The following is a 12,592-nucleotide window of genomic DNA, read 5'->3' on the forward strand; positions in this document are numbered from 1 at the left end:
TGCAATATGCAGAAATCCCTCCTGCATATCCTGGTTGCTAAAATTATTATAGTTAGTCTAATTTCACTTTATTTGACAAAACAACCAATGTATAGTGTAGAGCAGGGCTCTCCAACCGTGTTCCTTGAGAGCTACCATCCTGTAGGTTCACACTCCAACCCTGTTCCTGGAGAGCTACCATCCTGTAGGTTCACACTCCAACCCTGTTACTGGAGAGCTACCATCCTGTAGGTTCACACTCCAACCCTGTTACTAGAGAGCTACCGTCCTATAGATATTCACTCCAACCCTGTTCCTGGAGAGCTACCCTCCTATCAGCTATAAACAAGAAGAAGCGGCTCCAGTAGGCACACGATCACCAACACTGGACAATTAAGGAGTGGAAAAAAATTGCCAGTTCCTGTTGCGTCATGCTTATGGCAGAGTCAGGATTTTGCGTAAGCAGCATGAGTCCATCCTGCCTGGTGTCAACAGTACAGGCTGGTGGTGATGGTGTACTGGTGTGGGGGGTGTTATCCTGGCACATGTTCAGTCCGTTGATACCAATTGAGCAACGGTTGAACACCATGCCCCTAAAAATGTAGGCTGTTCTGGAGGCAACAGGGACGACCCAGTACTAGATAGGTGAACCTAATAAACTGAAGAGAATACATCTGAACGATATGAATACATGTTGCATCATTTCCCACCTTGCTAAAGCGATGTGCCACGGAGGAGAACTGCTTGAGCTCCAGGGACGTATCTTCATCACAGGTCTCATCATCATCATCATCTTCTTCCGAATCCAGGTGGCTGTACCGCTCAGACCGGGCTGAAGAGTAACAGAGACACACATTAGTACAAGTAGGGTTGCAAAACTACCAGTAATTTACAAAAGTTACCAGAATCTTTTGTAACTTTGGTAATTAACCTCTTCAACCTATGGGGGCGCTGTGTCATTATTGGATAAAAAGACGTGCCCGTTTTAAGCGCAATATTTTGTCACGAAAAGATGCTCGACTATGCATGGAATTGACAGCCTTGGAAAGACAAAACTCTGACGTCTCCAAAACTGCAAAGATATTATCGGTGAGTGCCCCAGAACTAATGCAACAGGCGAAACCAAGATGAAGTTTCATACAGGAAATGCCCCAGATTCTGAAGGCGCTGTGTTCCAATGTCTCCTTATATGGCTGTGAATGCGCCAGGAATGAGCCTGCGCTTTCTCTCTATTCCCCGAGGTGTCTGCAGCATTGTGACGTGTTTGTAGGCATATCATTGGAAGATTGACCATAAGAGACTACATTTACCTGGTGTCCCGCCCAGTGTCCTGTGTGCGTAATCTGTAGGTCCATGCGTGTTCCATTTCTTCAGAAGAGAAAGTAAACTGGCACGATGGATTTTATCGTCGATAGATATGTGAAAAACACCTTGAGGATTGATTCTAAACATCGGTTTGCCATGTTTCTGTCGATATTATGGAGTTAATTTGGAAAAAAGTTCGCGTTTTAATGACTTTTTTTTTTTTTCCTTACCCAAACGTGATGAACAAAACGGAGCGATTAGTCGACACAAATAATATTTTTTGTAAAAACGGAACATTTGCTATCTAACAGAGTTTCCTCATTGAAAACATCTGAAGTTCTTCAAAGGTAAATGATTTTATTTGAATTCTTTTCTGGTTTTTGTGGAAAATGTTGCATGGTGAAAGAGAGGCATAATACTATGCTAGGCTAATACTAATACTGTTACACAAATGCTTGTTTAGCTATGGTTCAAAAGCATATTTTGAAAATCTGAGATGACAGTGTTGTTAACAAAAGGCTAAGCTTGAGAGCAAATAGATTAATTTCATTTCATTTGCGATTGTCATGAATAGTTAACGTTGTGTTATGCTAATGAGCTTGGATACAGGTTTTTTTTCGTAGCCAAACGTGACGCAGAAAACGGAGCGATTTGTCCTAAACAAATAATCTTTCAGGAAAAACTGAACATTTGCTATCTGAGAGTCTCCTCATTGAAAACATCTGAAGTTCTTCAAAGGTAAATGATTTTATTTGAATGCTTTTTCTGGTTTTTGTGAAAATGTTGCCTGCTGAATGCTAACGCTAAATGCTACGCTAAATGCTACGTTAGCTATCAATACTGTTACACAAATGCTTGTTTTGCAATGGTTGAGAAGCATATTTTGAAAATCTGAGATGACAGTGTTGTTAACAAAAGGCTAAGCTTGAGAGCAAATAGATTAATTTCATTTCATTTGCGATTTTCATGAATAGTTAACGTTGCGTTATGGTAATGAGCTTGAGGCTGTAGTCACGATACCGGATCCAGGATGGCTCGACGCAAGAAGTTAACAGGTACTCTATGGCAATCCATGGTAACTTTGGTAATTTATACTTTAAAAATGTATTCATATAAAATAAAAATCTTAATCTGTGTCGATATCGTCCATGAGTTTCAAGATGATACACCCTCAAGAAAAAATAGCCTAAAATAAAAAATGACATTGTCAATTAACTCCGCAACTCTTCCAACAATTTACTTTTTTCACGTCTGCCACCAGTTTGGCGCCAAAATATTTACAACAAAGACATATTGACATGGCATGTAAAAAATATAAAGGACATTTAATGCTGAAACTCATATTAAACACAAACAATATTCACTAAATTGATGGATTATATTTAGGGTACAGTTTTACAGTTTAGTTTTTCTATTTTAAAATCATCATATTTTATTGTTTAAAATCTTAATTTACATATTTTATAATGTTATGAAAATACCATAATATTCCAGTATTTTAAACTATGAAAAGGTAACAGTAATATACCCTAAATACAAGTCAAGAAAGGAGCAGCAGCATACTACACAGATTAGGTTAAATTGGCCCTGACCCTGGGTCGGATATTTTATCACCCCATATGATTAAGATTGGGCTGGTGGGTAAGGAATTCTGACCCTAGATCTGAGGTTAGGACCAACTTTTAAAACAACCACATTTAAAATACTCCCAATGAGAGTGGTAAAGCTCGCCACCTACTGTCAAAGTAACTGGTGTCGTCCTCAGTCTCCAGTTGAGGGATAAACTCAGCTTTCTGCCGTAGCAGTCCGTTCCAGTCCAGACCCACAAAGAACATGTGCATCTTGACCTCTGGTGTTCCCCCTGGGAGTAACATGGGGATACATGATTGTATCATTGATTTGATCAAACTATTCATCAATATGATCAACTGAATATACTAAACATTAGGAACACCTTCCTAATATTGAGTGGCACCCCCTCCCCTTTTGCCCTCAGAACAGCCTCAATTTATTGGGGCACGGACTCCACAAGGTGTCAAAAGCGTTCCACAGAGATGCTGGCCCATGTTGACTCTAATGCCTCCCACAGTTGTGTCAAGTTGGCTGGATGTCCTTTGGATGGTGGACCATTCTTAATACCCATGGGAAACTGTTGAGCGTGAAAAACTCAGCAACGCTGCAGTTCTTGACACACTCAAACCGGTGCACCTGGCACCTACTACTATACCCTGTTTAAAGGCACTTCACTGAAGTGGATTCAACAAGTGACATCAGTAAGGGGCCTTCACCTGGATTCACCTGGTCAGATTCACCTATGTTATGAATAGAGCAGGTGTTCATAATGTTTTGTACACTCAGTGTAGTCAAACCCACATTACTTTAGGTTGTGCATATTTGGTTAATCTCATCAAACCAACTTGGTGATTAAAACAACTATTATGACATTGAACCGTTTCAGTAATCTGAAGGGGCTCCCGAGTGGCGCAGCGGTCTAAGGCACTACATATCAGTGTTAGCGGCGACACTACAGACCCTGGTTTGAATCCAGGCTGAATCACATCCGGCCGTGATTGGGAGTCCCATAGGGCGGAGCACAATTGGCCCAGCGTCGTCCGGGTTTGGCCGGGGTAGGCCGTCATTGTAAATAAGAATTTGTTCTTAACCGACTTGCTGCCTAGTTAAAAATGTAAAATTGTACTGTGTGTATTTATTGATCTGTGGCAATGATATTGGTCATGTCCCTAAATAGAACTATCTTGTGATAACTTATTCAAAAGTCCCAAAAATGTATCCAAGAAGTGACTTGTTCAATCAGATACTTCTAAAGTGTCCTAACATAATACTGTACTGACATCATACCCAAAATAAATACATGTATTTTTATAAAGGCAATAAAGAAGACACCCACCAGTCCCGAGGCGGTCTAGGGGGCTTTGTCTCAGCAGCCTGGTGATCAGGTCCTGGGCATCAGCAGGCAGGGTGTCCTCCCCCTCAGGCCAGATAATGTCATCTGTGAAATAAAACACGTTTTGGAATACAATTTCATCTCAATTACACACAATACAACATGAAACATTTGGCAATAATTCAAACAGATTGGTAGTTGTGAATTGTGACACTGGTGACGAGACGTTCTTCTTGACACTGGTGACGAGACGTTCTTCTTGACACTGGTGACGAGACGGTCTTCTTGACACTGGTGACGAGACGGTCTTCTTGACACTGGTGACGAGACGGTCTTCTTGACACTGGTGACGAGACGGTCTTCTTGACACTGGTGACGAGACGGTCTTCTTGACACTGGTGACGAGACGGTCTTCTTGACACTGGTGACGAGACGGTCTTCTTGACACTGGTGACGAGACGGTCTTCTTGACACTGGTGACGAGACGTTCTTCTTGACACTGGTGACGAGACGTTCTTCTTGACACTGGTGACGAGACGTTCTTCTTGACACTGGTGACGAGACGTTCTTCTTGACATTGGTGACGAGACGTTCTTCTTGACATTGGTGACGAGACGTTCTTCTTGACACTGGTGACGAGACGTTCTTCTTGACACTGGTGACGAGACGTTCTTCTTGACACTGGTGACGAGACGTTCTTCTTGACACTGGTGACGAGACGTTCTTCTTGACACTGGTGACGAGACGTTCTTCTTGACACTGGTGACGAGACGTTCTTCTTGACACTGGTGACGAGACGTTCTTCTTGACATTGGTGACGAGACGTTCTTCTTAACATTGGTGACGAGACGTTCTTCTTGACATTGGTGACTAGATTATTGAAAGACACCTGGGACTGTGTGCCTATCACAGAGTCAGACAAGGTAGAGGGGGTGCTTGGGTCAAAAAGACAGCGAGCACCATGCAAAAGTGGCAATCAATGGCCAAATATAAGAGGTGCACCCTCTAGCTTTTCTAACTCTGTAATGCATATTTACTGGATCCAGCCAGAGCCACGTTACCCAAGCCTGGATAAACCAAAGTGAATGATTAAAACAATAATAAACATAGCCTGGTTAAATTAGACTAAATGCTAACACAACCCATTAATGAGATGACTCTCACCATTGACCACTTGTCCGAAGAGCTGTTCGGGCGTTTCCCCGAAGAAAGGCACGCAGCCCACCAGGAACTCATAGAGGATGATGCCCATAGCCCACCAGTCCACCGGCTTCCCATAGCCCTGCCTCAGGATCACCTCTGGGGCGATGTACTCTGGAGTACCACACACCTGGGACAGAGAACCAGAAGAAGGGAGGATTTAAGAATGGACATTGGATGATAAAATGAGTATAGGGCAGGTAGGCAAACAGAATGAGAAGGTATAAGCGAGAGAGACAAATAGAGACAAAGAAAGAGAGAGAGAGAAAAAAAATCTGATCAAGGAGAGAGAATAAAAAACAACAGTAAGTGAAAAAATATATAAAAAAATAAATGGAGAGAAGGAGGAGAGAGAGAGAGATGGAGAGAAAGAACACAGAGAGAGAGATGGAGAGAAAGAACACAGAGAGAGAGATGGAGAGAAAGAACACACAGAGAGAGAGATGGAAAGAAAGAACACACAGAGAGAGAGAGATGGAAAGAAAGAACACACAGAGAGAGAGAGATGGAAAGAAAGAACACACAGAGAGAGAGAGATGGAAAGAAAGAACACACAGAGAGAGAGAGATGGAAAGAAAGAACACACAGAGAGAGAGAGATGGAAAGAAAGAACACACAGAGAGAGAGAGATGGAGAGAAAGAACACACAGAGAGAGAGAGATGGAGAGAAAGAGAACAGATAGAGATGGAGAGAAAGAGAACAGATAGAGATGGAGAGATGGAGAGAAAGAGCACAGAGAGAGAGAGATGGATAGAGGGAGAGAGATGGAGAGAGAGAGAGAGAGAACGGAGAGAGAGAGGACAGAGAGAGAAATGGAGAAAGAGGACAGAGAGAGACATGGAGAGGACAGAGAGAGATGGAACAGAGAGAGATAGAGAGCTCACCTGTTTGTCTATAAACTCCCTTGTGTCCTTCTCAATGTGTCCCTCATACAGGTTGGTGGTCATGTTCATCAGGCCGATCTTGGACAGGCCAAAGTCAGTCAGCTTGATGTGGCCCATGGACGTGATCAGTAAACTACGCCGGAAGAAAAATACATTAGAAATAATTGACCGTCGAACAAACCGAAAGCTGGACAGTGAACAATGGCGAAAAAGCCTTTGTGCAAAGAACGTCCAGAATGTATGGAATACGCTGTATACACACCTATAACCAGCCCCACCTCTTCAAATGGCCACTTTGAAATAATATATAGGCCACACACACACTTTTTTTTCTCTGCGCTATTGGTTAGAACCTGTAAGTAAGCATTTCACTGTAAGGTCTACACCTGTTGTATTTGGCGCACGTGACAAATTTTGATTTGATTTGAAGGCTGCTGAGGGGAGAACGGCTCATAATACTGGCTGGAACGGAGTGAATGGAATGGTGTCAAACACATAGAAACCGTGTTTGATGTATTTGATACCATTCCACCTATTGCACTCCAGACATTACCACAAGCCCCTCCTCCACAATTAAGGTGCCACCAGCCTCCTGTGCGGTAGTTAGGTTTCACACTGACTTGTCAGGTTTGAGGTCTCTGTGTACGATGCCGTAGTTGTGGAGGTACTCCAGTGCCAAGACAGTCTCCGCAAAGTACATCCGGGTCATGTCCACTGGCAGCGGGCCAATGTTCTTCAACAGGTTGGCACAGTCCCCACCTGAGGAAGATAGCCAATAGACTGGAAAAGGCTGACAGCAACACGCAGGAGAGCCTACTTTGATTTATGTGCTACTGCGACTTGATGCACCTGAGCTCAATTTTGAGCCTCATAGCAAAGGGTCTGAATACTTATGTAAATAAGGTATTTCATTTTTATATACATTTGAAAACACTTCTAAAAAGCTGCTTTCGCTTTGTCATTATGGGGTACTGTGTGTAGATTGAGGGAAAAAAATATTTTATACATTTTAGAATAAGGTTGTAACATTTACATTTAAGTCATTTAGCAGACGTAACAAAATGTGGAAAAGGGGAAGGGGTCTGAATACTTTTCGAACTGTATATCTTAAGTAAGAACCTACCTTCTACATACTCCATGACCATGCAGAGGTGGCGTCTCGTCTCGAAGGAGCAGAACATGGAGACCACAAAGGGGTTCTCAGCAAAGGTCAGGATGTCCCGCTCCACAAACACCTGCTGGATCTGGTTCCTCAGCATCAGATTCTGCCGGTTGATCTTCTTCATGGCAAAACGCTGCCGGGTCTCCCTGTGCCTCACCAGGAACACAGCACTGGGACCATGGGAAAGGAGAGAGAGAGAGAGCCAGAGAGAGAGTCAGAGCCAGAGAGAGAGAGAGCCAGAGCCAGAGAGAGAGAGCCAGAGCCAGAGAGCGAGCCAGAGAGCCAGAGAGCGAGAGCCAGAGAGCCAGCGAGTGAGAGCCAGAGAGCCAGCGAGAGCCAGAGAGCCAGCAAGAGCCAGAGAGCGAGCGAGAGACAGACAGAGACAGGTTGCTTCTTAATAACAGTATTAAGTTAACTCTTCTGCACTGATGTGAGAGAGCATGATCAGTAAGCATCTATCATATTGCTTTTGCCATATTTTGTTTCCAGATCAGTGCAAATGAAAGAGAGGAATCAGTCTTCACGAAGACTAGTAAAACCCAATCTCTCTCCAGAAACAAACTCTAGTCCCTACCCCCTAGGCACTGTGGAGATCTGAGACGATTTGACCGGTGTACATAATATGGCGCAATTTGTCCTCACAGCACTAACAATATTTGGACAGGCATTTGAGCAGTGTGTCATAAACATTGGCGTGACATTTGTTGAAGAAATGTTAAACTGCCATTTTAGCAAACTGTATGGCACCACACATTCAAGACATTCACTTTCAGTTTCACTTCCGTGTTCAGCACACTCACATTTCCTCAAAGACAGAGACCGCTCTAAAATAAGAGCTCTTCCTCACCCATAGGCCCCGTTGCTGATGAGCTTGATGGTCTCAAAATCGCTCTCTAGTGGTTTCCTGCGAGAAGGAGTGCAGGCTGCCCGGTTCTGAGACACAAAATGAATGAACAAAGCTATTTGACCCGAACACAAACAAATTTGCCAGGCCGAAACGGCTAAACAAGCTGTGTAACTGTCGCAGTTGTTTACGTTTAAAAGAGCTTTCATGACTTTTCATCTCATTCAAAGCCAAGCCAACTCAATTCTGGAACATGCTAGTTATAGAGTACTTGCTACACTATACTAATACAACGCTTTCTATCACTATGATCTAACCATCATGGCTGAACTTGTAAGTGTTTCTGGTTGCCTTACCTCAGTGTCGTCGGTGTCTCTACAGGCCGCTCCGTGCCCAGGGCTGGTCTGCTCCAGATGGACCATGTCTACAGTACAACAGCGGGAGAGAGACCATGGTCAGGCACCAAACAGAAGGAAACACAAACAAACTGCCTGGATAATACAAGACACTCATTTTCATTTTCTGTAGTAAATGTTGCGTGCCTTGATGAACATGACCCTTACACTGTCACCCCTCTAACTCAATGTGATCCCAAGTTGATCTATTGCATATTATAGCCGGAGACAATATGGAAGAATCACTAAGTAGCAGCATCTTTTCAACAAGTAGCCGCTTGGCCAGGTTTCCAACTAAACCTATAGTGCTTCAAATTAAGAGATAGTGGCTGGTTTTTGAACTGAGCCTGGAAACTTAAGGGGAAGACAACCCTGGTATGTACCAGGAAGAGCAATAGAAATAGCCCAAAAGTCGGCAGATGGCGATATTGATCTGGTATTGACCGGCTTGTGCCTAAACATTCTCCATTCAGGCTTCACATGCGTCGATTTCCCCCTTAATGAGAAGGGGGGGGGGGGGATATGCATACTTTCTTAATGAAACACCATTTTCCACCATCATGCTAGTGGTTAATGCTACTTCCTGTTGTTGTGCCCTATGGGACTAGCATTCCTAAATGGTAAAGTGTGTTTCATTAAGAAAGTATGTTGCCCGTTTCCCCCCCTTCTTGCCTTTAAATCTAGTTATGGGGGAAATCGACTCCTTTGAAGCCTGAATGGAGAATGTTTTTGGTACGAACCGGTCCACAGGGGTTGCGAGGGTAAGACGGAAACATCTCAGGAAACCCTACAGATACCTTCCAATGGCTCCCACTGCTCATGCTTTAGCCGATGTATAGATTCAATAAATCTGTGAGGCCCATCCTTCTTTTTACCACTGTGGGATTCTAATAGAATGAGGAAGTCCTGTGGTACTGTACCTTCCAGAGGGTCTCTGGTGAGGCCCAGCTGGCTGATGATGTAGCGCGGGATGTCTGTCTTGATGACCTGGCCCACCTTGGCGTGGCCCTCGGCTGCCTCCAGACGATGAAGGAACTCCTCCGGGTCAAACTCCTATTGGGGTGAAAAGCCAAGAGGAATATATGTTATTATTATCATCATTTACATTAAATAGATAAGTATATATAAACCAACAAGCTATCAAGTACATTCAGTGGTGGAGAACTTAACACTACAATGTACTTAACCTATGAAAAATAATTAACATCATAGAGACTGGGCAAAAATAATCATGGCCGTACTGTATCATATTAGTTGTGTTGGTTGGCAATTGCTTTAGGAGCACAACTTCCTGAAAGCGATTGTGAATCTTACCAGACATTCCAGTAACCTGGCTGGCCTGGAGATGATGATGAGGATCTTCTTCACCAGCTTAATGATGACGGTCACCTCCTTGCTCTCGGACCTCTCGTACGCCTGATGACCAAGACAAAACAATACAGATAGAGACAGGTTATATGCCTGAAATGTGCCATAGTTACTCATGACAGGGCAGTGACCGGTATGAAACAATGGCTTCGAAACATTACCTTGTGATACTTTGGCTCTTCCGTAAGAAAATAATGAGCGACTGTTCTCACTTATACAAAGATTAGGGTCAAAGAGAGTTCTTTGAACGGCTTCTCATTGGTAATCTGTTAGTACTTGGTTTGTCTATAATAGTGCCTTCTACTGCTGCGTAACTTACTCAATTTCACTTACAATTATACTGCAGCATTTTTAAGCCGGAGTATCCAGGCGTGAGAATTAACTTTTTGAAAAGTCCAATTTACGATGTTCTACTAACTCGACGCTTTGACTAAGTGATTGTGATAGGGGATCAGGGAGTACTGAGGATCCTGCAACACAGTCTAATGTGAGGGCACAACAAAGTGTACATTCAATGACAAGGTTGCATAACACTGTAATTCTGTCCAGGCTGTGGTGCTTTTTTAGGAAAGAGCACATCTTCAGGCCTTGGGACAAAAACTGGCCCATTATAAGATGACTCAATGTGTCACATCCTGACCTTAGTTCCTTTTTAATGTCTCTATTTTGGTTTGGTCAGGGGGTGAATTTGGGGTGGGCATTCTGTTTTGTTCTGTGTTGTATTTCTATGTGTTTGGCCTGGTATGGTTCCCAATCAGAGGCAGCTGTCAATCGTTGTCTCTGATTGAGAACCATACTTAGGTAGCCTGTTCCCACCTGTGTTTGTGGGTAGTTGTTTTCTGTTTTTGTATTCTGTACCAGACAGAACTGTTTCGGTTTCGTTCATTCTCTTGTTATTTTTTCATTCAGTGTTCAATTTATAAATAAAGATGAACATGTACCACGCTGCACCTTGGTCCTCACCTTCTTCCACCAACGGCCGTTACACAATGTTCTTAAAAACTCTGAGTGCATCCTATATTTGAAAAAACGAATGACCATACTTTCATAGTTTACATTAACTACGGGGAAAAACTCAGCCAAAAAGCTCTAACAAAGCAGAACATAAAGGCAAGCCATTGTATGTAAAGCAATGGTCAAGCATTGGAAAGTGACGTAATAAGCCCTAGTTACGCAATTGACTGGAGAGATCCATCTAATGTAAAATGGCAATTGCACCGGCGCTGACTAATAGTCTAGATTAGAATCCTAGCACTGTGAGAACCTGTCAAAGTACAACACAAAAATACAACTCTGAGGACATTGGAGGCCATTTTTATTGAACATTCGAACACACTGAATGAGACTTTTAGCTGACTCATTCAGTAGAAAGCCAATAGAAATGGCAGAGCTCCTCAGACCACAGCAATTTGAAAGTGCCTAAAAGTTCCATCTGAGTAAATCGATGAGAGGCTACCTTGTGCATACTGTATACAGTAAGACGGAAGTTTACATACACCTTAGCCAAATACATTTAAACTCAATTTTTCACAATTCCTGACATTCAATCTGAGTAAAAATTCAGTTTTAGGTCAGTTAGGATCACCACTTTATTTGGAGAATGTGAAATGTCAGAATAATAGTAAAGAGTGATTTATTTCAGCTTTCATTTCATTAAATGACATTCCCAGTGGGTCAGAAGTTTACATACTCAATTCGTATTTGGTAGGATTGTCTTCCACAAGCTTCCCAAAATAAGTTGGGGGAATTTTGGCCCATTCCTCCTGACAGAGCTGGTGTAACTGAGTCAGGTTTGTAGGCCTCCTTGCTCGCCCACACATTTTCTATAGGATTGAGGTCAGGGCTTTATGATGGCCACTACAATATCTTGACTTTGTTGTCCTTAAGCCATTTTGCCAGAACTTTGGAAGTATGCTTGGGGTCATTGTCCATTTGGAAGACCCATTTGCGACCAAGCTTTAACTTCCTGACTGATGTCTTGAGATGTTGCTTCAATATATCCACATAATTGTCTTACCTCATGATGCCATCTATTTTGTGAAGTGCACCAGTCCCTCCTGCAGCAAAGCACCCCCACAACATGATGCTGCCACCCCCGTGCTTCACGGTTGGGATGGTGTTCTTCGACTTGCAAGCCTCCCCCTTTTTCCTCCAAACATAATGATGGTCATTATGGGCAAACAGTCCTATTTTTGTTTCATCAGACCAGAGGACATTTCTCCAAAAAGTATGATCTTTGTCCCCATGTGCAGTTGCAAACCGTAGTCTGGCTCTTTTATGGTGGTTTTGGAGCTTTCAGGTTATGTCGATATAGGACTCGTTTTACTGTAGATATAGATACTTTTGTACCCGTTTCCTCCAGCATCTTCACAAAGTCCTTTGCTGTTGTTCTGGGATTGATTTACACTTTTCTCACCAAAATACGTTCATCTCTAGGAGACAGAACGCGTCTCCTTCCTGAGTGATGACGGCTGCGTGGTCCCATGGTGTTTATACTTACGTACTATTGTTTGTACAGACGAATGTGGTACCTTCAGGCGTTTGGAAAT

At 43.0% G+C, this 12,592-nt stretch overlaps 1 protein-coding gene across 2 annotated transcripts in view; it reads right to left on the bottom strand.

The window, feature by feature from the left end:
* The window catches only part of LOC115103246 (microtubule-associated serine/threonine-protein kinase 3-like), a 44,242-nt gene that overhangs the window by 11,398 nt on the left and 20,252 nt on the right, over positions 1–12,592 (bottom strand). For both annotated transcript variants that reach the window (XM_029624061.2, XM_065005865.1), the window contains exons 9-19: positions 9,990–10,091; positions 9,596–9,728; positions 8,637–8,704; positions 8,284–8,369; positions 7,398–7,606; positions 6,895–7,033; positions 6,275–6,407; positions 5,354–5,519; positions 4,193–4,294; positions 3,023–3,145; positions 690–811 (exon numbers count right to left, since the gene is read on the bottom strand). In XM_029624061.2, the coding sequence (XP_029479921.1) occupies positions 690–811; positions 3,023–3,145; positions 4,193–4,294; positions 5,354–5,519; positions 6,275–6,407; positions 6,895–7,033; positions 7,398–7,606; positions 8,284–8,369; positions 8,637–8,704; positions 9,596–9,728; positions 9,990–10,091 (1,383 nt within the window). The remainder of the gene's footprint in view (positions 1–689; positions 812–3,022; positions 3,146–4,192; positions 4,295–5,353; positions 5,520–6,274; positions 6,408–6,894; positions 7,034–7,397; positions 7,607–8,283; positions 8,370–8,636; positions 8,705–9,595; positions 9,729–9,989; positions 10,092–12,592) is intronic.

This window comes from Oncorhynchus nerka, linkage group LG20 (genome assembly GCF_034236695.1).
Source record: "Oncorhynchus nerka isolate Pitt River linkage group LG20, Oner_Uvic_2.0, whole genome shotgun sequence".
NCBI lineage: Eukaryota > Metazoa > Chordata > Actinopteri > Salmoniformes > Salmonidae > Oncorhynchus > Oncorhynchus nerka.